Raw genomic sequence first — 26004 nt, forward strand, 5'->3', positions numbered from 1 at the left:
CGGTTACACACACACAAACAATATTAGCCATCTGGTTTTAAAAGGGTATTCCAGCATTTTCAAAATCTTTTTGTTATTGATGACCGGCAGGGATCAGCCACTCGGATCACAGCTGATTGCCTGTACCGCTGTTGCTATGGTCAGAGGAGGAAGCAGAAAGCACTGTCCACACCATAGTGGCCCAGGTTGGTACTGCAGCGCAAGTCTCATTGAATTCAATAGAAGCTACACCTGCAATACCAACCCAAGCCACTATGCTATGGTTAGCACTTCCTTCAGTGCCAGTAGCCCCGGGATCCTAGCTGCGGGTCCCTGCCGGTCATCATTAACTAATATATAAAAAGGTATTGGACTACACCTTGAATAGTCAATGGTTAATATATATTCCAGCAATCAGCTATAGCATTAATGGGAAGCTATCACATCTGATAAGCAGTATAAACTAAATTGAGTCTGGGGTGTATTTATATTTAAATGGTTCCCCATTTCCTCGCTGGAAGTCGGTCTATGACCATGAGTGTTCGGTCAGTGCGAGTTTACTCCCATAGAGAACAGTATATATGTGCACACACCCAGTGAAGAAAAGAGTACTGCTCAGAGACCAAGCACGACTTCCAGGAGTGGTGGCAAGGGAACGGCAAGCCGGGAGCGTACCTTAGTTTATAGTGCCTTTTGGACATGACAGGCTCCATGTAAAGGCAGATGTGTTATATAGGTCCCACTCATGCCATCAACTGCCAAGGACGCTACAAGATCTCTGAAGGCGGCACCAAGATTTTAGCAGCAGCTTCCTTCCACAAGGCGGCGTACATGTATGCCCTCTGGCACCAAGTGGTATATAGAGCAAGCATTAGAGCCAAACCCACTGCATACACAGTGCATGCCGTCTGTCTTTGACTACTGACACCCAACCACAGCAGCCGCAATTGGGGAAAACTCCTGTTGCAACTGTTAACTCTTCAGATGCTGCTATCAATTCTGATTTAAATTGCCCGACAGAGGGTGGCCATGTACTTCTGCCTATTAAGCTAGGCCTGTGACAGGGCTTAATAGAATGCCTGAGGAAATACAATATACACAGGAATACTGAAGCGTTGCAGTACATTGTATAAACCATCAGATGATCTCGAATTTAAGTCTCCTATGGGGACTAACAAAAAAAAAAGCTGATTTAAAGTTTTTTTAAATTATTGCAAAAATACATTAAACATTAAAAAAATTCAAATTTTTAATATTAAGTGTGAAAAGGGATAAAAATAAAAAAATCATGATGTTTGACTAGCACCAACTTATTCTGCAGAGGTTTCAGGTAAATTATTTATTACCCGCAGCAAGCTGAGTCAATCTTGAGCCAGTAACCTGAACCATTCAGGGATTGAACCCACAACCCTCAGGTTATGAGTGAGAGCTTAGGACTGCATATCTGCTGCCTTAACACTCTGCACCACATTGGCTGTACTACCCTGTTTCCGTAACTCCTATTTACTGCAGTGTACCAGTTGGTATTTTTATGTTGGCCATGTTTGGCTGAGATGGGAATATTCCTTTAAAATCTTTGTGGTTCAGTATGGCTTGTCAGCGCATCTGTAAAAAACGTTGGCTGTCCATGATTGTTGAACATGTCAAAAAACAAATCGGGTTGGCAACTGTTACAATGAAAGGAAGTACTTGGTCTACAACAATGTTGAGGTGGTTGGTATATGTCAAAGTGGGCCAAGCATCCACATGAAAGCCGGGACCCAAAGTTTCCTAGCAGGATTTTGCCAAAAGACATCGGACTTCCTCTGCTGGCTTGCTGGGGCCACCATGAGAGTCACCATGACTACTGCGACCAGTATAGGGGTCACTATTACTGCAAACACTATGGGGGTCACTATTAGGGCTCGTTCACACGGGCGTAATCGTATTTCGGTTGCACAAATACGCTGCGTATTTGCGCAGTCGAAAATGGCTTATGCCTGCATATTTGGGCATGCAAAAAAGAACGCAGATGGGCCTACTGAGATGGTGCGCAAATATGCAGTGAATAGATAGGTTTCCTGCACATTCACCATGTATTTGCGCGGCCCATTCACTTCAATGGCCTATCGAGGTGCGTAGTATGTAACAAAATAGGTCATGCTGTGTGAAAATATGCATCATGTGAATGAACTCATTGAAATCAATGGCTTCTATTCACTGCATATTATGTACGCAAATACGCTTGTGTGAACAGGCCCTTACTATACCGTCTTACAATCGGCCCTTTGAAGGTCACCATAAGCCCGATGTGGCCCTCGGTGAAAATGAGCTTGACACCCCTGCCATAGTGCATGCAGGTGTCCCTGGTAAGTGATACACCTGGCCGTGATGTAAAAGAACACCTAACTCCTCAGACCTGGCCACTTCTTCCATTGTTTCATGCTCCAGTTCTGATGCTCACATGTCTCTTGTAGGCACCTTTGACAGTGCAATCTGCATGGGCCCTCTGACCAGTCTGCAGCTACGGTACTGGTGCAATATGTCAACACCGGAAGCTAGTAATTGACCGGCCTTAGCTGAAGGTAACACCCTGGTCACGCTCCTAGCTGCCGATTGGCTCCTGGTCTCTGCTGTACCATCCCCACTGTTAGGCCTCCTTCCCACGAACGGATTTCCGCCGCGTAATTCGCAGCGAAAATCCGCTGCGTTGCCCACAGCTATTAGGTTCTATTGAACCTAATAGCACAATGCTCACGATGCGTAATTCCAGCGCGGAATTACGCACCGCGATTTCTCCCGTCCTCACCCGCAGCATGCTCTATTTTCTGCGGGTGAGGACGGGCTGTACGCACTGACGGCTTCCATTGCAGTCAATGGAAGCCGTCCGTTCACGCTATCTCCCGCTGTAACCAGCGGGAGATAGCGTGAAAAAACGCTTTCCCGCCCACCGCCGCGCGTCATATGACGCCAAATGACGCGGCCGGCCGCGTCACGTGACACGGCCGGCCGTGCACGTGACACGGCCGGTGACGCGGCGGTGGTGGGCGGTGACGCGGCGGTGGTGGGCGGGGAAGCGATTTCACGCTATCTCCCGCAGGTAAGTATAGGGGCTCTGGGGGGCGCCGTGACGGGCTTCACTGCGTAATATTACGCGGCGGACCCCGTCACGCTCGTGGGAAGGAGGCCTTAGTTATCGACCGGCTGGTGCGGCTGAAGAGATCGGGTGACTTCCCCATAGATCCATCTACAAGACAGAGGCAGCTAACACCCGGCGATGTGATGGAGGTGGCATGATGCATCCAGTGTCAGAGGACAGCGGCTGACTACACCTTGGCTGAATATAGCGGCTATTGCAGCAGCAGAAGCCAGCGTCTAAGACCCTGCGGGGGATGGAGGTGTTAGCTGGCCCTTCATCCATTGGAGCCAGCGGGAAGGAGAGTGACAGCGGAACTGGGAGCACAGAAGAGGGGAGGCGAGCGGGGACTGTGACCGTGGGGCCGGGAGTGGAGATAGGAGCCCGGCGGGGACACTGACAGTCGGGTCAGGAGGGGAGATGGAAGCGAAGATAGGACACTGACAGCGGTCAGGTTCCGGAGAGGTGCCAGCCCAGCAGGGAAAGTGACAGCACGCATCAGCCAATCAGCACCTGTGGGCATCACCTGCCCGTCCCCTGCATCTCAACCGCGTCTACACCCATGTCTCAACCCATGGAGACATAATGTACCAGTACCTGCAGCTACATGGCCCCCAAGCTGTATTGTACTGTGTGGTCTGACACCGTTCTTTTATAGCCAGCATTAACTCTTTCAGCATTTTGTGCTGCAGCAGCTCCTCTGTGGGATCTGACCAGATGTGCTAGCCTTTGCTTCCCATACACATCAACGAGTCTTGTGCACTTGTGGCTCTGCGGCTGGTTCACTGGTTGTCCTTACTTGCATCACTTTTGGTAGGTAGATTTCAGGCCTGAAGCCTATGAGAGGATAGATCTACTGTGCAGGTAGTGCAATGAAGTTGCGTCCGCCTGCACAGGGCTATATCAGAGCTTGAGTGGGCTCAAAAATGGGCATCTAAGTTAAATTGAATAGGAGGACTACAATACCCAGAAAGACTGTTAATGGGCGACCTAATAATTATATATAAATATATCGGGGGACAATACAGAGATCTCTCCCACCATCTATTTATACCCAGGACTGTGACTGTAACAAGGGGGCATCCTCTATGTCTAGAGGAAAGAAGGTTTCTACACCGACACAGAAGGGGGTTCTTTCCTGTAAGAGCAGTAAGACTTGCTATGGAACTCTCTGCCTGAGGATGTGGTGATGCTGATTTCATTAGAGTACAAAAAGGACCTAGACACTTTTCTTGAGGGTTACAATACTACATATAAGGTCTGGCTCATGCGAGCGTGTAGGTACAGCATATTGCTGCCACTCACACCACTTGCGCAAAATACAGTGATATTTTTTTTTTTTTATCTTGAACGGGTATGTCCTATATTGGCACATGTTCCGTGAGCATAAGCAACAAGATAGTACATGGTGATAAGGGGCGCTCAGCCAGCATGCAATGTCATTGCGTGACGTGTGTGAATGTCACGCAGCCTGCACACTGCGAGATACACTCATGTAAGCCTGGCCTTATAATTACCTCTGAAGGGTTATTGATCCGAACATTATTCGGATTTACAGATTGGAGTCAGGAAGGAATTTATTTCCCCTGAAATAGGAAAATTGGCCTCCTTGGTGTTTTTGCCGCCTTCTGCATCAACATGGGGGGCGGGGGTAATAGGCCGAACTAGATGGACAAATGCCTTCTTTCAGCCTCACACACTGTTACTTTTGGCAATTCTGTTTCATGCAATTATTTTTTGCGAGAAGATGTTATGTTTGAGTCAAGGATGTAGTTGTGTATTCTGGTTGCATCTGATCAGTACTGAATTCTGTGTCATCTGTAGAGCTCAATTTAGAAAATATTCATCCAGGAACAATGGGGCATATTTACTGACCTGCACCTCATACATCGGTCTGAGAAACTATGTGTTGGCGTTCTTATACGGCTCTGAGCTGCCGTAAGTTTCTGCCATAATGGACATAAGTTTGTGGGGTGTTACAATATAGTAAATGTGATGGGAACAATCACATTTACTATATTGTAACACCCCTGTGAACAATCGCACCTCTTAATGCTGGGCCCCAGATAGTTTTTGAAAAACTGCTGGGGCATGGCGGTAAAACCTGAAAAGTTGCAATTTTGGTGTGTGTGCCATAACTGCGACTTTTGTATGTCAGAAAACTATTGCACAAAGTTAATAGATGAGGCCCAGTGACTCAAGGCCTCTTTCATACGAGCTACAGCGATATCACTGCAAGAAAATCCACCGGTATTATAGTACCTTGTCACCACCCGGAAGCTCGGGGTTTGACAGGGCTTGGATGGAGGAACACCCCAAGCTCCCGATTGGGTGAATTCAGTAGGGTCCTAGCAGCAGTGTGTGCAGTGATTTTGTGCCCATGCTGGAGGGTTAGGATTAGCTTTCCTGTTAGCATTACATTATTAGCTGTAAATGCTGAAGGGTTTACGGCTATAAATGTAAGCCTAATAGGAAAACTAACCCTAACCCTCCAGCATGGACACAAAATCACTACACATGCTGCAGCTGTCCCTGCACTCCCTCAGTGGTCCATGCACCAACTTTTTTGCAGGCACCCTGCCGCCTTGTCAGCTCCGTCCCGGCCGCCAATTGCCTGGTCACTCACTGATGGGGTCCGCTGTCCCTCTGCCTCATCCGCCGCTGCTCCCATGTCAGAACGGCACTTTGGAGATTCAATAGGCCGCCGCTCCCAGACTTCCCATTCTCCTCCGGCGCCTGTTCCTCTGCCGCCGCTCCCAGGGTCACCACTGTCTTCCTGTCATCTCAGAACGGCAGTGGCCAGTGTCCTCTGGCTCTGCCTGCGCCACCGCTCCCTGTCTTGCCGCTGTCCTCCGGCTGTGTCAGAACGGCACTTGGGGGATTGCACACGCCCCCAGTCAATCACAAACTGGAGGCGTTGCTACATTGTTTGACAGTTGATACCTTGTCACCACCCCTAACTTCCAGTGGTGACAAGGTACAATAGTAGCGACGAAATATTATGTTATTGCAGATTCAAACCTTAAATGGGTTTTCTGGGCACAAAATGGAAATTCTGAAAATGCTGAAATTTAGGAGGTCCAGCTAAGTAGCGTCAGCCTTTATCTGCCGCTCTGGACCCTCTTCTTTGTTGCGTGCAGCGTCTGGTCTGCTGCTCTGTTTACACGCATCGCTTCTGCAGTAAATGCAGCAACAGACTGTTTGCTACAACTTCCAGCCTGCATGGAGCTAGACTCCTACCAGCACTGTAGCTCCGCCCCTCTGACTGCCAGAGAAAACCTGCTGCAGCAGACAGACCGGACCTTCCAGCACTATGAACTGTACAGCTTCCTCTCCTGTCCTCCCATCATGCACTGCTCACAGGATGTTGGAGGCTATGGACAGGGAAGGAAGTAGCAAATACGACAAGATGTCAGAGGAATTGGAGATATTTTTCAGGCGGAGGGTCATGTGACAGAAAGTAGCTAGACCAGGTATAGTGAACCTATTACAAAATTACTTATTGTGATGATGTACATTAGATTTAAAAAATTTTAGTCTGTGCCTGGAATACCCCTTTAACCCCTTCCCAGTATAGAACGTACAGTTACATCCTGCATGGTCGGGGAATGTATGAAGAGAGATCGCAGGGCGACCTCTCTTCATACACCGTGAGCGCCAGCTATGTATTACAGCTGACACCCACTGGCAATAGCTGCAATCGGTATTAGTGTATCTTGACGCCACCAGGAAGCTAGGGGTTTGACAGGAGGAATGCCCTTGTCACACCCCCAGCTCCCGATTGGGTCAAAGATAGAAGGTGCTAGGAGCATGTACATTAATTTTATGTTTCCCTGCAGGTTTAGCCTGAAGGCTGTAACATAGTGTAATTTGAAGATTATAATATAAGCCTAACCAGACAAGTAACCCTCACCCTAAAGCAGGCGGCTAGTCTAAAATCTACGACACACGCTACAGCCTTCCCCACAGCCTCCCCGTCCCCCTCACTGTGACCCAGCGCTCCTAAAGGCTTTCCCACAGCCTCCACGTTACCCTTCATCAGTGGAACCCAGACGGGTAAGAGAGACTGACACGGGTCCGCGGGCCCCCGCTCCGAATGGCAAGCTCTGCAGAAAAGGAGATCGGGCTGGTGTGCAGCGCCGCAATATTACAGTGACGGGGTGGGGGGCCGCCCGCCGGCAACGCCGCCGAATGGGGCTATGTAATCCTGGCTCCACACACCGATGCCCGCTGGTAACACCGCCGCACGGGGCTGTACAATCCCTGCTTCACACAGCGCTCTCCCCTTCCTTTGCACATGGGGCTGCGCATTTTGAATTTTACAGTGAGACTTTTGTGGGCTGCCAGGACCTGCTGGTTAACAAGCTCAGCAGCCTATCAGGTAGGGGGGGGTGTCACCCTCCTGTCTATCTTGTCTCCACCAGAACTTCCTGGTGGCGTCAAGATACACTAATACTGCTGCAATCAGCCGCGCGGCTGATCAGCGCTATTAACCCTTTAAATGCCGCAGCATTTAAATTCCCCGAACAATGTTCAGGCATCCCGTATGGCCCCGCCCCAGGGCTGTCTTAGCAGAATGCCTATCAAGCCATGCCCGAGACTGCCTGTCAGATTGCAGTATGATGTAATGCTATACTGCAGGAGCGATCAAAGCATCGCTAGCTGTTGCACCCTGTGGGGACTAAAAGAAAAATTAAAAATCAGAACAATAAAGTTTCACCAAATATTAAAAAAAAAGTAATAAAAGTTTTAAAAAAACCCTTTTGCCATATTTATGATAGAATCTAATTAATAAAACAAAAATACACATTTGGTATCACTGTCTCCGTAAAAATCCTATCTATCAAAACAATGCATTATTTACCCGCACGGTGAACGTCGTCCAAAAAAAAAAAACGCGAGAAATGCAGTTTTTTGGTCACCCTGTCTCCCAGAAAAAAATGCAATAAAAAGTGATCAAAAGGTCATATGTATTCAAAAATGGTACCATTTTAAAAAAAATTATCCTTTGGAAATAAATAGTATAGAAAAAAAAACTATATAAATTTGGTATTGCTGTACTGACCCATAGGATAAAGTTATCAAATTATTTTTGTTCCAGTGTGTTATACTGTAGAAACGAAACGCACCCAAAGATGGTAGAATTTTTTTGGGGGGGGGAAGGGGGGAGGGTGGCCATACCTTGGCCATAAGGATGCAACGCTTTTTGGGGAATTTCATCTCCACTTTTCAAATACTTTTTTTTTTCATTTTTTTCTGTTAACATAGCCATTTGAGGGCATGTTTTTTGTGTGGTTTTATGAGAACTATTTTGGGTACATAAAATGTATTGTAAAACTTTTTATTTATTTTTTGAGGGCAGGGATCTGTATTGCAGTGGCGATCGTAGAAAGTTCTGTACATACTTCTGCATTGCAGTATAGTGTACTTTCAACTTATAAACACTTAATTAGACTCTGCCATGGCAACCCATTGGCCATACACAATCGTGTGTGTATGTTTATATGTGTAGGGGTGGAATGAGGGAGCTTCCTCCCTCCCGCTAACAGTTTGTATGCTATAGTCATCTAAATAGTTAAATGGCTATGATTGAAGCTGGTTTCAACCACAGCTAGCAGTCAGCAGGTAAACTACTGACAGTCTATCCTTACAAAAGGCCATCAGTAGTTGATCAGCAGGGATCTGTTGTTGGGGATCCCCATTGATCAGCTGTTCATTCATATACTAAGCTGATTTCTGCAGAAATCAGCTTAGTATATGAATGAACCGTCGCGACAAAACGCATCGTACAAGAACTTCTTACTAAAAGATCATTATTGATCTTGGGATCTGCTTTTTGGTTTTCTCCACTGGGGCGCCGGAGCCATCTTTTCTTCATTTCTCTTTTTTTAATCAACAGGATAGGTCATGAATAGTTTACAACTGGGCAACCCCTTTAACTTATCTCATTGCATCTATGGTTTTTATTTACTAGCCCAGTTTTATACTACTGGGATACATTGTGGCCTCTTATTGTATATTATGTGTAAACTTATAGAATTACTGCCCAGAATGACTCCATGTTCCTTAGGCCGGGCTCACACAGCCATAAGCAGATTACAGCTGTGAGCCTGGCTGTAAACCTGCATACAGCCACGAAATTGTACTGCCCATGACCGTGTACTCAAGCAGGAAGTCATGCGCAGTACACCTGATTTTGTTCTTTTTTTGTTTAGATTTCCCATGATGTCGCTTAGCGATGACACACATACCCGCAGCCCATATTCAATGTAATTGTGTATGGGCTGCGGGTATATACATAACCATAGAGAACAATGCACTCTGTCCCGTGTTTTATTTTCCGCTCACGGATTACACAATTCCAGATCGCTAATGTGGTCGGAATTACGCAAATCAAGGGATTTGCTTGCCCATGTATTAGGGCCAATCATACCCTCACGGAATCCACAATTCAAATCCGGTGGTGTCCAGACATCTGTGTGGGAATAGTGGAGGAAGGATAAACTGTCCTGCAGTCTATAAGGACCAGCTTGCACATGGGCTATTTAGAAAATCCAGGCAGGAGGGCCTCCTCAATAGCTCAGTTGGGACTTAATACAATGATAAGAGCATCTTATAATGTACTCCCATATAGTGATTGGATTGTTTGGAAGTCAGTAACAAAGTTCAGTGGAAAACATTCATACATGCAATATTATTTCTTATTGCACCAAACAAATTTCATGCAATCCACCGTAAATAGTTTTTAACATAAGAACACTTTTTATACAAGCCAGTATTCAGGAAGAATATTTATTTTTATTGTAGTTTTACAGTATTCATTATTTGATACAAATAACAATAATCCCCTAATCGGTGAATATTCACACAATGGAGCTTACTGTTTCATCTTCAGCAGTTGAGGAAGGATGTCTGGTTCAGGAACCTAGTAAGGCATTTTGAGTAAATAGAAGGGGACCTCTCAATCAGGAACTCCATCAATTAGCCAAAGCAGACATCCGCTAAAAAGAGTATGTGTGTCTCTCCCAACGGAGGAACCCATATTATATGTGCATTATATGAAAGGCCCACTGATTTCAATGGGTACCATGTAATATTTTATTTTACCCGTATTATAAAGGTGTTGTCCAGCTCCAAAGATTAGCTGATTGGTGGGGAGTCTGCCGTTTATTGGGACCCCCACAGGTCAGCTGTTCACCGCAGTGTCATTGTATGGATTTGGAAGCACACAGCTCCATACACTGCATTGTTCTACATGATATTTCAAGCACAGCTTCCATTCACTTACTGCCATGCTGGGCTGCTGCAAAGTGTACATTGCTTTGGGCTTTGGGCACTAACATCTTACCAGTGGGGGTATCTATGATATTTGAATGTAAAGGTCCTTCTTATTGTACTGTTCTTCACATGGGTTGCTGACCAAACAACCAGCCAAATTTTTGCCTTCAAAATCCCGTCAACTCTCTTCAACCGAGAGAGAAAATTTAAATAGGCACTGCTCTTTCAACAGTCTTGTTCGTATGTGATGGCCAATGTGACGACAACCACAAATTGCTCTATTTGCCTAAAATTAAAGGGGTTTTCCAATAAGAAAATACATTTCTGGCAATGAGGGGATGAATTGTGTATTAAAAATAACAATACTCCCCTCTCAGCCGCCACTTCGGCTTCACCCAATAGGAGGGCCCAACACTGAACGTCATCAGGGATGTCCTGTAAATAGGCCAGGGCTTTTATATTAGAGGCTCAGGTGACATGTTTACAGAAAGTTAATGGGCCAGAAGACCCAGTGACTTTACATGTCAGATGCTGTGGCGCTGAAATGGTGCTCCAGTGCCACGATGAGTATATTACTGAAATATAGTTTTTGGTAGAGGGACCATAGCCATATAAAAAAATGAAGTTGGACAACTCCTTTTATGGGAACCTGTCACCACCAAACAGCACCAAAAACTAAGCTATGGTGCTGTTCGGTGAGGGCATGTGTTTTTTTTTTGATACTCGCATACTCTACTCTTCCCACCGTGTCTAGTGTTGAAGTCTGCATGTGCGTTTCCTAAAATCTGACTTATTTCAATCCACTGTTTGCATACTCTCCCATAGACGTCTATGTAGAGGTCTATAGGAGAATACACGCACAGTGGACTGAAGAGCCAGATTTTAGATAACGCAGACTTTACCAGCGAATATCTCAGTAACAAGAGTGGGTGTTATCGAACAATACCATATCTTAGTTTAAGGCGCTGATTGGTGCTGACAGGTTCCCTTTAAGTTTTTTATGGATAAAAATCACTCTGAAATGCTGGCTATTAGGAGTTTCCTTTTCTTCTAATTTTCTGTCTACTGACTGTTGTCATGTGATGTCCATCTCTAATCACAGACACCAAAACAGGGTACATTAAGTGAGGGAGGGTCTTTGCTTGCTACTACTTGAAGCCTTATGCCATCATAGAAGTCTCTAGAGTAGTGTTTCTCAACTCCAGTCCTCAGGACCCCCCAACGGGTCATGTTTTCAGGATATCCTATGGTAAGAACACCTGTGGCAATGTCTGAGGCACCGACAATAATTACATCACCTGTGTAATACTGAGGAAATCCTGAAAACATGACCTGTTGGGGTCCATGAGGACTGGAGTTGAGAAACACTGAGGGAGAAGAGAAGGTAAGGAGTAGGGAGCTGCTTGAGAGAGGGAGACTCACACAGAGGGGTGCCTAGGGCTTCTAGTAGGTGATTTATCTCACCTCAATGCTAAATTCATAGCTACACTGCTCCTTATTGTATAATGTCCTTCATGCTGATTCTGGATGTGTGTGTAAGAGATAGACATATGAGCAGGATCTCCTTTCCTCTGTGTGTACATATGGAAGACATCATAGTAGCCAGTCTTCTCCCACCAACTCCACGAAAACTAAGTCTTATAATAGTCAGATATAGTCTTATTACACATCCAGCAGATTATTCTTTTACTTTTTCTAAAAGTGTGGGTACATTTTCAGGTGGCCTTACAATAAACAGCTGTTCCTTCTGATTTCATCATAAACATGCAAAGTTGGCTCAGCTGAGCATGCATGTTTTTTAGTGAGGAGAGGGGTATAAGTTGCTGTCAGAATCCACTGGCAGTGACTAATTCCTGCAGGAACAAAGGTTTGGGTATGCCTGATTCTTGTTTTTTCCCTGACAACTACCACTAGGGGAAAATCAGCAAATCCTTTCATGATCCCATGGTGCTCACTCTTCCATTGTCAGCAGCTAGGCAGTTACATATGGCAAGTTGTTATCCTTAATAATAGTGTAATCCTGTACAAAAGTATATAGGTGTGTGTATATTTGTCTCTAATATATACAGTTGCAATCAAAATTATTTAACCCTAGCTGCAAATTAGGTTTTGCCAAATTTATAAATTTTCATCTATTAAAAAAAACAAAACATTTGAATATGAGCTATTACACAAGTCACATAACAAGTGCTTTCTCCGAATTCAACACAAAATGCCACTTTAAAGCCTCATGTCCACTGGACAATTATAATTACAAAATCTGCGCTGGTGTCCCACACACGTTTTCCACGGCCATAGGGATGCATTGAACAACCGCAGGTAAGTAAATACCTGCGGATGTCCTTTTTCCCTGCCGCGCGAATTGCACATGCAGTAAATTACCCGCAGCATGCTCCATTTTCTGCGGGTCTCCCACAGGCTTCCATAAAAGCCTATGGAAGCCGTCCGTATCCGTGGCACACCCGAAGCTGAATTCCTGCTCTCCAGCGCGTGAGAGCAGCAGTTCAAAAACAAAAAAGAGAGCACGGTGCATGCGTGCGGTACGCTTCCGGCGTGCCGAGCACATTCGCCGGCCCGAAGAAAGAAGATCTGGCCACGACGTAGGAAAGATCCGCTGCATCCGGACAGGTAAGAAAAATCAATTTTTAGGCCTCATGCCCGCAGGAAAGGAGGGACCCACTGCGGGATTCTGCAGGCCCGAATTTCCTAGTGGACATGAGGCCTTAATGTCAACTGGAGTCTCAGAATTATTCAACTCCCTGAACACAATCCCTCATAAGAGCACATCTTTGCAAATCTGGTGTTGTCACAAGCACACCTGATGCAACTAATCAAGGACTTCATTAGTTGCATCAGGTGTGCTTGAGATAAAACATTAAATGCCTGGACTGGCCAGGACTTTCTTGACTGTGATGTTTCATTGCATGTTAGAAATATGGTTAACTCAATAGAGTGGTCCAAAAAGTTAAAAGGTCTGTCCAAGATACAAAGAGGCTTATTTACTAATACTGTGTAAAAGTTTGACAGTGCAAACGTAGACTAGACAGTCTTAAAATGTTCCATGTTTATCACAGGTTTGCTGAATGATAAATTTGACAATTTTAAAAGCTTGTCTAGTACAAGTTACCTATTAGTTTATGCCAAAAATCGCACAAACGTTTTGGTGCAATTCATAGAAAATTTGTGCAATTGTTGGCACAATTTAGGCCATACCCTTTTTTCGGATAGGTAGAAAAAAATGTGTGAAAAATGTTTAAAAGCACTTAGCTCTGTCATCGACTGCAACAGCCTATTTACAGGACAGCACAGGCTAACCGCAGCCTCTGGATTCAAATATGGCATCATTAATAGGTTGTAAGCCTGCATGGTGCATTACACATACCATGTAGCCTGACATCCTGTATTTACTCTTTTGTGCAGGAATAAGTACTACGCAGCCACCCCTCAATATAAGGAGGGTTTGTGAGTGGTTGTTCATCAGTGTCTTCCACATATGTTACTTACTCTTCTGTTTGGCTGCCTGCATGTTGAGGGATGTGGTGTCTTTACCTGCCCTCTTGTATCAGTATATCAGTAGGTTTATGGCCCCTTTCTGTGATTTAATTTGCAATGGGGTTGAATAATTTTGATTTGCAACTGTAATATATAATATATAATAGAGCTGTAATCAAGATTTTGTTTGTGTAACACCTCACGCCAGCAGTGAACATATCACTAAAAATATATTTTACTTTAACAGTTCAGATTTTTTACAATTTAAGTGTCACAAAATGCCATCTGTCTTGTTCTGTATTACCAAAATACTGCAGTGCTTTCAATGCAAATATCGATCATTGCAAAAGGAAAAATACAGATGTAGTAGTCAATAAGATTTGACATTTTCCATTTGAAATACCTCTGGAATTGGATTAGCTAGTGTTATAGTAATAATAATATATGTATTCTATTGTATATATCTTTAACTTGCTCAGTATTGTACACTGGTATGTATTAGAGCACAATAATCTCCTACGCATGGTTCTCGGCTCTCACACCACCCTCCCACAGATTTTTCTCACGAACACTCTGGGGCCCCCACAGCTGATAAGGAAAAGCTACTAGTATAATGAACACAGTATTAGTTTCATTTCTTCTTGCTTAGTTAGAAATCATGTGTTTTAGTAGTAATACATACCTTAAAGGGGAGGTCTCGCGAAAGCAAGTGGGGTTATACACTTCTGTATGGCCATATTAATGCACTTTGTAATATACATCGTGCATTAAATATGAGCCATACAGAAGTTATTCCACTTACCTGTTCCGTTGCTAGCGTCCTCGTCTCCATGGTTCCGTCTAAATTCGCTGGCAGCTTGCTTTTTTAGACGTGCTTGCGCAGTCCGGTCTTCTCCTTTCAGCACGAGCCGCTTCAGTGTGCTCCCCGCTACAGCTCTTCTGCGCATGCGCAGACGAGCTGTCACTGCTCGGGAGCGCGCTGGAGCGGCCATTCTGTACCATCCTCTGTTAGAGGAAGGTGCAGAAACTGGAGCTGCCCAGCGGAGAAGCCCAGCCCAGCAGCCCAGCTGTCCCGAGAAGCTGCCCAGGTAAGTGATGGGTCGGGGGGTGATCTTCACTAACAGGTGAAGGTCCCGGGCCACAGCGGTAGGCCCCGGAGCCCAGCGCTAGGTTCCGGAGCCCAGCGCTGGGCTCCGGAACCTAGCGCTGGGCTCCGGAACCTAGCGCTGGGCTCCGGAACCTAGCGCTGGGCTCCGGGGCCTAGCGCTGGGCTCCGGGGCCTAGCGCTGGGCTCCGGGGCCTAGCGCTGGGCTCCGGGGCCTAGCGCTGGGCTCCGGAACCTAGCGCTGGGCTCCGGGGCCTAGCGCTGGGCCGAGGGGGCCTTCGTCTGTCAGGGTCTAGCGCTGGGGAGCCGGGGCGGTAGCGCGGGGGAGCCGGGTCTAGCGTGGGGGGGCCGGGGGCTGCGCCGGTTACCTGCTGCCTGGCGGTGGGTGACTGGTCGGCCGTGTTCACTCCAGGGGTCCAGTCGGCGGCTGCGGGGCGTCGTGTTGTCATGGAGACACAGCTGGCAGCGTCTCAGGAGCGCGCACGTCGGGCTACAGCAAGCGACGGGAAAAAAGCCGGCGGCCATCTTGGGAAAACTTTTATAAGTTGCTGGAACGGTAAGTACAAACCAGCTAGAAAAGTCATTTACAGGGGGGCTTAGTAATGTATGCTTAATTAGGGGGACTGGGCAAAAAAAAAATTCACTGCTTCCTCGAGACATCTCCTTTAAGACGTTAACTTGTTAATCATTGGAAACTAAGCCAATCATGAGTTCTTATGATTTTAGGGGCATGTATTTCTATTGCTACGTCATTTGGAGTATATATGTACCGACTGTGATGCTATTAATAAATCACAAGTGTACTGGGTTGATACAAGCATTGTGTCAGTCTGTTTCTCTTTGTGCACAAACGTCTCAATAATCAATTTGAAGCAATACAGTGAAGTCAGAAGAAACCATTTTGTTTCCCACAACACTAGTTTCTAGAAAAGTAAATTTTTTTAACCATGGTGGCGAGTGTACAGCACTGCTTGATGCTATCCTCTTGTTGTACCCACATGAACCTTAATTAAATGCAATGATAAATGACTCTGTAAATTGCCTGTGAGCAAATGAGACATTTTGGGTGGATCCTCCATAGATAGATGTGGTGTGAACATGGTTTGAGCTGTATACGCTAAACTACAACTTTCAATACCTGGTGTAATAGTACCAGGGAATACAGCTATTAAATGGTGCATTGTCTTCCCCAGCGCTTGTGCATTTCTGCGTGAAAGTTCTACCTGCAAGTCTGTAAGTTTTTGGCACATGACCTCTTGAGTACAGCCAGCGAGATCAATAATATCCACTGATGTTTGTCCTTTCTTTAGGTTTAGCAAGTACAGGGGAGGCATGTATGTGTGTGTGAAGAGGACAGTGTGATGGCATGACATGTTGCCAGAGGCAGATTTAGACTGCACAATTTGCTGGATGTGAAACAAGCTTGGAATTAATCCAGCTTGATGGAGAGAGCCAAAGAAAAGGGCTCCAGTGATATTAAACAAGAAAATAACACATTTTGTTTTCACTGTTCTGTTATAATTGGAAACTAATAAAACCAATGGTATTATCAAGGGGATGAGGAAACGAGGTTCCTGGTGGTTAAAAAATGACAAAAATATGAGCGGTGCAAAGTAAAACATTAACAATAATCTGGTTTGATGGGGAAGAGGCTTATCATCGGGACTTTTATCAGAGTTATATTTACTCCACATCACGTTTCTTATCATGTTAATAGCAGAACACACAGCAGACAGATGAAACAGTCCAAATAGCATAAAACCATTAACTGCCATGTGAGTTATTCGAGGGTGAACCCCATGTTTTGCAAGATTTTCAGGGTTCATGTTGTAATGCAGGAAATTAATAGGTGTTAAAATCATATTATTTGTTAACAACTTAATGAAGCCTTCCATGTTGTTCATAGAAAGCGGCCAATGGCCTGTATAGTATATAGTGTCAGCCACTACAAATATGACCGAGAAGAGGATTGCGCTAGGTAATATCTTCATTACAGTAAGAATAATGGATGCATGTGAGAAATATGACTTTTGACTGCCACTTTGAGCAGCCCAGTATATTAGTGGCACAAAAGCAAAACAGAGAAAAGTGGGTCTGTTAAAAAAGCCAAATGTCAAGACTAGACCAATAAAGTGATGCCTCTTTCCTTTATAAGAATTGGATACAAGGTTACCTTCATCAGGTTTTGTAAGTAGCAGGAGAAGAGCAAACAGCAAACCCTCTACAGCATTGCTGATAGTTCTGGTGTAGAAAACCAGAGTCACTGGAGACATTGCCAGGAGGACCAATGCTTTCCATGGGTTAGAGCCCCAAGCTGTAGCTACCCGATAGACTGTGTAGTCCAATAGGAAGGAGAGGATTGTTATGATGAGACGAGGAAGCACCAAGAGAACGTAGCTAGAATTCAGAGCGATCTCAGACTGAAATCTATGTAATATGTTAATAATCCAGAAGGCTGTGCCAGATGTAAGAAGAGGTATGAGCACTGTCCTACAGGGGGAGGCAGATAGAAATTCCCAAGGACGATTGATTTCCAGATCTAATATGTCACCTGACAGAAAAAAAATCATATTTATTAAGAATATAAAATTGGACTCTCAAGGTACAACTACGGTAACATGCTACAATTTCTGTAAAGATCCAGCTTGTGATCAGATTGTTATGTGTATTGAATACAAATTTACAGTGGTAGGTTTTTAATAAGATACAAGTAATTTCTTTGCATTACCCAAAGTTGGTCGTTTATTGCTTATGAGATGATTAAAATGAACGTTAGACCTAGAAGTAATTGACGAGTTAGTAAGCAATATTAATTTTTTTCCTCATCAGGGACTTCTACCAGCTCATGAAAAAAAAACAAACGTTGTATAAGTAAGAGCCCTACAAGTCCCATTAGGACACCATTACCATTAAGCCAAGAACACTAGGGCACCACAGTACATATCATTTAAGGTGCCCCCATCCCCCCCAAAAGGCTAAACCACACTAGCCACTATTAGAGACACCTGTACTTTTACTATTGGAGCTTCTCTTCATAAAATTTAGAAATGTGACCCTGTAGTGCAGCAGAAAATCAAGTGAGCAAATTTTGCATGAAGCACTCAGTTCTAAATGCGGATGTTGTTGAAGAATATTTCGTCCCACATGAAAGCACGCTTAGCCTTCAGATCCACATCAATTTGTTGTAGCGGCCATCCACAGGTGCCAGAGAAGCCAGGGTGTGCAAAGAAAACATTCTTGTAGATATAATACCTTTTAATGGCTAACAAAAATACATGATATACCAAGTTTTCGGGTCCTCTATGGACCCTTCCTCAGTCTTAATGGAAGGGTCTATAGAAGACCTGAAAGCTTGCTGTAACATCATGTATTTTTGTTGGCCATTAAAAGGTATCCTATCTACAAGATTACTTGGTTTCTCTTCCTGAGAACAATCACAATTTGGTCTACTGGCTAACATGGTACCAAACGTTTTTTTATCACTTTAAGTAACCATTCAGCACATCATTACTCCACCTCCTCCTGCTTGAACTGTTGAGGAAGGAAGGATTTATCGATTCATGCTGCTTGCACCAAATTCTGATCCTCCCATCAGCACGGTGCAAAAGAAATTAGTGTCCATCTGACCAGGCAATGTTTTTCTACTGCTTAGTGATCCAATTTTTCCTTTTTTTTCCCGCAGTGAAGTCTTGTCTTGCTGTTTCTCTTAGCAATGGCACTCCAAACAGGTCGTTTGTTATAGGCCACCTGTGCTAAACAACGATTTGTGCATACAGACACACTGGTTGGAGTAGCAACATTGTACATAGCTGCAACTTGCATGACTGTAAACCTCCTGTTTGTTATAGTCACTTCAATAGGACTCAGCCTGCAGTACAAGCCCAAGCCTTTGCACAATGTATGGAGGTGTCTGCTTCCAACAGCAGAACAGCTAGAAGTGAGACAACACTTTAAGGGCTCTTTCACACGAGCGTATAGCGGCAGCTGTTTTCATGGCCGGCCAATGTACGCTATGATGTGAGGTGTAAAAACATTTGCGTGTGTTCAGACGGCATGGGCCCTGGTGCATACACGCTAAGGCCGCCATGCTATTGCCCCTTCCCTCCCCCTCGCCAGCTCACCTCCTCTCTCCTGCCCTGCAGCTGATTGCAATGGGAGGGGGTGGGACGGGGCAGAGCTAAGTGCCGCCCCATCCTGCCTCCTCCCATTTCTGGCTGTGGACAATGGGTGGGGAGGGGGCGGGAGCTTAGCTCCGACCCCATCCTGCCCCTTTTCCGAAGCCAGCAATCGGAGGAGGCGGGATGGGGCAGCGCTTACCTCCGCCCCCATCCCGCCCCCTCCCATTGCCATCAGCCGGAGGGGAGGAGAGAAAAGGGAGGGAGTTTAGTAGCCACGCTAAACTCCCCTTGTCCATAGCCAGCAATGGGAGTGGGTGGGACAGAGTAGAGGTTACCTTCGCCCCCACCCATTGCAAACGCAGGAGTGGAGGAGAGAGGCAGAGAGCCGGTGAGTGGGAAGGAAGGGGGGATTGTTTAGATGGAAGCGTATATCGGTCGGCCGTGAAAACGCCGACCGATATACACTCATGGGAATAAGCCCTAACACTGAGGCAAAGGGAGAAGGATTCCCAGCTCGGCAAAATAGGGCAATGATGCAGCTGAGCTAGAATACCTGGGTAATTGACATGCTGGAAGAAAGTATGCAGAAGCTCAGGTTAAAGGGAAAGCAGGATGATGTCCGCATCTGCCAGAAACAGGGAGAGAAGAGCAAGTCTGAACAGCGGACCTAACATAGAGACTGTCTTGCATGCCCATCGGACTGTTCAGTTGCAATTTACAAGTAGCATGGGAGACTCTACACATTGATTTCTGCAGGTATGGTTTATTCAAGAGGCATAAGAAAATTAGTATGTGAAACAGCACTGCTCCTGTCTTCTGTTCGTATTGATAGTAGGTGCTTTGATGTGCTGACAGGTTGCCATTAATAGATAATAATTGCAAATTAGCAAAGGAGAAAATTTATTTGTGGCCACAATGTGAAGGTAGGAAAAGGGCAGGGATAGACTGTACTGCTATATCTGCCAAAAGTCAATGTTCCTCACATACATAGCATCCTAGAGGTTGTCATGCGTTTTTGTGATGTAGCAGTGGAATCTTAATTTCACTGCATAGAATGTGCAGTACACAGGGTGTAGTCAGAAAGACACACTATATCTTAATATTTGTATCCTGTATTGAAATAACAACAGCGTACTTGAAAAGGAAGGCATGGATGCGCTACATGATGGTATGGTGCATGGACCCCTGGTGGCACAGGAACATGGATTTCAATTCTGTGTCATGAACCCCTGTAAGAGATAGAGAGTAAAAGCCAATTGCAAAGTTGAAGAATAGAATGTGAGAAGCAGAAATCCACTTTCTGCATCTAATTCATGCTATGATTAAAGTAAATATATATGCATGGAGCTGTTAGACAGTGCGGTCTAGGGCTGACTCTATCATTGCGGGACAGTGAACGGTAAGCCACCAATCAGAAGGTAAAGCAAATTTCAGTTTGAATGTATGGATTGAAATTTGTTACAATCACCTTGTGTTCATTGCAGGAACTCTCAACACAGATCGGTCCCTGAATCTCCTGCAGACGACAGTGGGTGACTTTCTGGATGATCTTCCCCTATCGTAGAAGAAGAGGGCCACTTCGAATACATTTTCCTTACTACAGTCATAGCAGTGGATTCACAGGACTTAGAGAAATGCATAAGTGGGATCAGCTTCTCACATGCTACTCTTCAACTCTGCTATTGAATTTTACTCTCCATCACTTACAGGGGCCACAACACAAAATTGAAATTCATATTGCAGGGCCTTTAGGAGCCCATGCACCATACCATTGTGTAGCGCGTCCATTCCTTCCTATTCAAGTACGCAATTGTTATTTCAATATAAGACACCAGTATTGAGATACAGCACTGGATCAGTCTTTTTGACTATACGCTTCATATGTAGAATTACTGGGAATGAGTCGAATAGACTATGATTGCAGGATCTGACTACATAGAGTTTGCTTCTACCCTGTTACCATAGAGATTCAGAGACCTGCGTAGGAGCTGTAGGCACAAAATTATATTTTCAATCAGGACTATTTGCAAAGATGCTTCATGTTTGATTTTGGCTGCATTGAAGCAATACAAAAAATTGACTACGCAAGTGGGCATAGCCTTTAAACAATTACACCTAGCAAGCAATACACACCTGCTATCACCTCAGGAGACTGAAAGAATTCATCAGGATGCAGGTACCCCTTCTGTGGAGCGAGGCACCACATGACTCGTAGAATACTCAGGGCTCCCCACAGCGTCTTCTCCTTCATTGCTGTAGCCAAATACAATTTTAAAAAACTATCTTAAGAAGTAATAGTCAATGCTAAAGATAAAATACGTTGTATTTTGCAAAAACACATGATGATTTTCCATAGTGACAATTCAGTGCCCCATGTGAATGGAGCGGCAGTGTGCATGCTTGACTGCCACTCCATTCAATTCTATGGGATAGTTGAAGATCGATGTGCTCAGCAAGCTCCTCCAATCCCATAGAAATGAATGGAACATTGGTCACGCATGGGAACCGCCGTTGGATCCCTGGTGATCAGACGATCCAGAAGATAAATGTCCTTTAAGGGATTGTCCAGTTATCAGACAAAAACCCTTCAACAGGGCTGGCTGTAGTAATATAAACTGAGCAGTACTTGCCGCCGTCAGGATCCAGCATTACAGCGCCGCCGTGGTCCCGGCGTTTGTTGTGACAGCTGGCATCACCGGAGGTCAGATGACTGTTGCAGCCAGTCAAAGGTTGTAGGGTCATGTTCCAGAATTCCTGGTATCACGGCACTCAGGATGTGAGTGCCGATACCAGGAGAATGTACGGTGACATTCTAGGTTCCACCCTTACTAATGATCATTCCTCTCAGCATAATGTATGCATGGCAATTACCTCATAGTTACCCTTTTCTCACTAGAGGTTTAGTAATCTGTGCTTTGAAATCATTCTTTGCTGTTATATAAATCGACTTTCCATTAACTGACTTCTTGAGGAGCCTATAATGGACTTATGTTTATACACAGCAGCCAATCAGAGGAGGCAGAGCTGGAGGAACAGGGAGAAAGCAGCAGCCTAAACCAATGATGAGGCAGGAGGTGCTTCTCAGACTACTTCAGACTCCTTGTAGCTACTATTCATAAACTATAGTCACAAAAATCATAGTTCTTAATGGAGCTAAAATAAAAAAAGCAAATAAGGGCCCTTTTAAAGGGAACAATTATCATTCAAAAAATCATTGTTTGCTCATTTACACATTGTTGTGATCGTTCAGCCGTTCATGTTCACTTGTACAGTGAATGTGAACGACTGAATGACTTGCAAGTGAACAAATGATTTATCTGGCTGTATAAGCGGCCTACATGAGCAATCTCTGTCATCATTCACTCATTTGCTCATGCAAATGTTAAATTACTCCATGTAAGAAGAGCCTAAATGTGAAGAAAATAATAGCCGGTATGCATCGCCTGGAGGAACTGACGTGCATATCATTTTTGAGATCACAGCCGGACAGTCACTTTAAGGGCTCCTTCTCACCGGTGTATTTTTCATCACTATTTTGTGAGCCAAAACCAGGAGTAAAACATACAGAGAGAAAGTATACGGCTGGTGACCCTGTATAGGCACTTTACTGTATTGCGGATGACAGCGGAGGCTTACCCCTCGGTCATGTGCAGCACAGTTTTCTTTTTGTTTGTTTTTTATTTTCCTTGCCTTCGCTTAGCGATGATGCAGGTACCTGCAGCCCATACGCAATGTTAATTGTTTATGGGCTACGGATGGGATGCCTCCATTGACATCAATGGAGGGCGTCTGCGTGGATTTCGCGGTAAAATAGAGCATGCTGCGATTATTCTTTTGCAATTTGTGTCCTTGAGTGTGAATGAAAATTCAAAAATGCATGCCTTTCAATGCCCGCTTTTTACTGCGGATCGTCCGTGAGGATGCCGATCACGGAATCTGCAATACAAATGCGGTCGTGTGAGACTGGCCTAATGGAAAGATTTGCATTTCTTCCATATTTTGGTCTCGTTCCTGGTTTTGGCTCACAAAATACTCATGAAAAATACGCCAATGCAAAGAAGCCCTCAATAATAAATTGCATGATATCATTTCCCCTCATGGCGTTCAAACATTTTTTGATAGTAGCACCACGCACAACAAAATCCTTACAACATTGACAGTAGGCTAATTTATCGTTTGACATTGTTCACTCAGGGTTCGCTCTGGCAGCCTGTTTATACAGCAGATATATCCTTGGCTTGTTCAAACGAGAAATCTTTTACTCATTCACATTCACTGTATAAGGGACTGAGAACAACTGAATGATCAGTATTTAAACCAAACTATTAATGAACCAGCCGTCGATGATTGCTATACCTGCATAAAATGAGCAATAAAGCAAAAGTGAACGATTTATCACTCGTCATTCAATCACTGGCTGTGTTTACACTGAACAATATCGCTCATATTCACTCAATTCAATGATTTTTTTGAACGATGATCATTCCGTGTAAAAGGGCCTTTACATAAATGCTTTGATTTTGAATGGAACAGCTTGAATAATAATTCAATCTTTAAGGCTTTCCCGATGGCATTGTGCGTGAAGAAAAGCACTGACAAGGAGAGCTGAAGAATTGCCCGGAAGGCCTCTCTTTGTTTTACAAATGAGGGTCATCACTGAAGGATACATACTTTGTCATAAACATTCAATAGCAGACATCATCATATTATGCTTTACCTCCTATAATGATTTGTTCATGCAGATATGTAAGTAAATGCACCCAAAACCAAAAATCGGACTGTTTTGCTGTGTCAGCAACAATTACATTGTATAGGCTACCACTCTGAGATGCCTGAAAATGAAAACATTATCGTTACCATCATATGTTCTGACATTATCTTGACATTATCCTTAATTTAGGGTAATGGATTGAAACCACAAATATAGCAATCATAGGCATGACTTCTAGTTGGCAAATACCCTCACAAAATGTTTGGGGGCCAAAATCCTCATTCACAGCACTTTCTTCAGATGCTTGAAATTATCAGAAGGTTTTTACATTACCTTTCGTGTAGAAAAAAGGTGGGTAATCCTCAATGAAATCAGTTAATCCTCAATTTATTTGTCGCAGTAATTTCTGCCACTGAAAATGAATTCTATTCTTCTCACTTGGGTTGTTTTGGTAAGAAGTACACAGATTTCTGCAAGCCCCATTCAGATGAATACATTTCTGCCACAGATAAGCTGCATCTGACTGTAACCGAGGAAAGGCGTGCCAGTTTAATGTGTTTACTGTATTCTAATTAGAGTGCCTCTTGCCCTGATTACATCACACCTTAATGCCATCTTCGAATAGTAGTGTATAAAGTCTTGCTTAGGGCTCCTGCACACTTGCGTTTTTCTTGCGCGTTTTTTAACACGATTGTCAATGGGACTTTCTAATGTTAAAAACACATCGCAAGTTTGTGCTTTGCAATTTTTGTGCGATGCGTTTTTAACATTAGAAAGTCCCATTGACAATCCTGTGAAAAAAATGCAGCGATATCGCGTGAAAAAAACTCGCAAGAAAAATGCAAGTGTGCAGGAGCCCTTAGAGAGTGTTATGGAGTGAAAAGATAAGGTTGGTATGACACTCTTCCTTGGTCCACTGTGGACCAAAGACCGCACACAAAACTCACAGTGGCCTATTAGAAACATAGAAGATTGACAGCAGAAAAAGACCACATGGTCCATCTAATCTGCCATGATATCAGTTCTTTGTTTCTAATGTGAGAATCATATTGATGTACTTAAACCGTCCAATCTTAAAGGTAATAACAAGACCTGAGTATGCTCAGTAGAAAACACATTGTTACTTAGGTCTCGATCCTGAGACCTCTTGTGCCCGAAACAACAGCGCTTCCTACTGAGCCGTCCAGCCTGTTGGACAGCTCTCCTGCCTAAACCATGGTCCAGTTTCTTGCTCTCACTACCTAGCTCTTGAATTGGCTCTGATTGGAGACACTATATAAACCTGTCCTTGTTCCATCCCTCCTTTCATGTTTATTGTGCCTCTAATCAAGCTGCCTCCCTGCCTCTCTACAATTAGATCATCCTCCTGTATTACCAGACCTTAACTATCTCTTGACTACGTTACTGCTCAAACCCTCTGTGCTGCACCACCATCTTGTGCACTAGGCCTCGGCTATTCCTTGATAACACTACCCCCCAGTAACGGCTACAACAAGCACCAGTACTGTGACACACGCCTTGTATCAGCATAGTCCAGAATTTAGGATTCAATAGGCTAACTTTAAAGACATAATTACAATATCATAAAGAACCATGCACAGGTGACTAGCGATATAAAAATGCATTTCTCGAGAAGTTCTTAGCATATAATTTAACTATAAATTAATTCTTACTGTAAGGCTTCTCAAGGATGTCTTCGGGCTCAGACAGTTACTTCTGTGCAGCTCTTCTCTTTTGCTTATATTTCTCTGCTCCAATCTGCTGTCTCTTCCCCAGTCTTAGCTCTCCAAAACCATACAGAACATACGTTGCTGAAATAGTACCACAGCCTCAGCATAATTCTGTGTACGCTGAGGCCTCTATCACTTTCTCCACATAGTGCAATATTACTTCTTCGTCCTCCAAAACTGCTTCCTAGTTGTTTCCTTCCTATTCCGGACGGCAAATCTTTCCATAGAAATGCGGCCTGTAATTCATCACCTGCTTGGCTAAGGCTACTGCAATCAGGAACAGAAGATTCTGGAAGACAAAAGTCCATATAGGTTTCAAGGCCAGTCCTAACAATCTCCTAAGCACCAGAGTCAGAACGTAGATAGGACATAGGAGTCTGGTGTTTGGTCAGACATTTCTTCAAAAGTAGATTAAGGCCTAATGAATTGAGACCTGCTTGAAACTGCAAGATGAACAAGCAGGAGGGGGGAAATTA

General features: G+C 44.4%; 1 protein-coding gene across 1 annotated transcript; it reads right to left on the reverse strand.

Moving 5' to 3' along the window:
• Positions 1–15946: 15946 nt before the first annotated feature.
• Positions 15947–25566, reverse strand: PIGZ (phosphatidylinositol glycan anchor biosynthesis class Z). The gene is made up of 3 exons (XM_066605425.1): positions 25472–25566; positions 21221–21340; positions 15947–17520 (listed from the first exon to the last, which is right to left on the reverse strand). Exons 2-3 carry the CDS (start codon positions 21336–21338, stop codon positions 15947–15949), a joined length of 1692 nt encoding a protein of 563 aa, XP_066461522.1. The 5' UTR covers positions 21339–21340; positions 25472–25566.
• Between the last annotated feature and the right edge of the window lie 438 nt (positions 25567–26004).

The sequence above is a fragment of the Eleutherodactylus coqui genome, chromosome 1 (genome assembly GCF_035609145.1).
Source record: "Eleutherodactylus coqui strain aEleCoq1 chromosome 1, aEleCoq1.hap1, whole genome shotgun sequence".
NCBI lineage: Eukaryota > Metazoa > Chordata > Amphibia > Anura > Eleutherodactylidae > Eleutherodactylus > Eleutherodactylus coqui.

What these genes read in the sequence shown, in the direction of transcription:
- PIGZ (XM_066605425.1), bottom strand. Translation starts at nt 21,338, where the DNA reads ATGAAGGAGAAGACGCTGTGGGGAGCCCTGAGTATTCTACGAGTCATG. An exon ending in GTCTCCTGAGGTGATAGCAG is followed by an intron (nt 17,521 to 21,220) that starts GTGTGTATTGCT and finishes TTTTTCTGTCAG; the next exon opens with GTGACATATTAGATCTGGAA.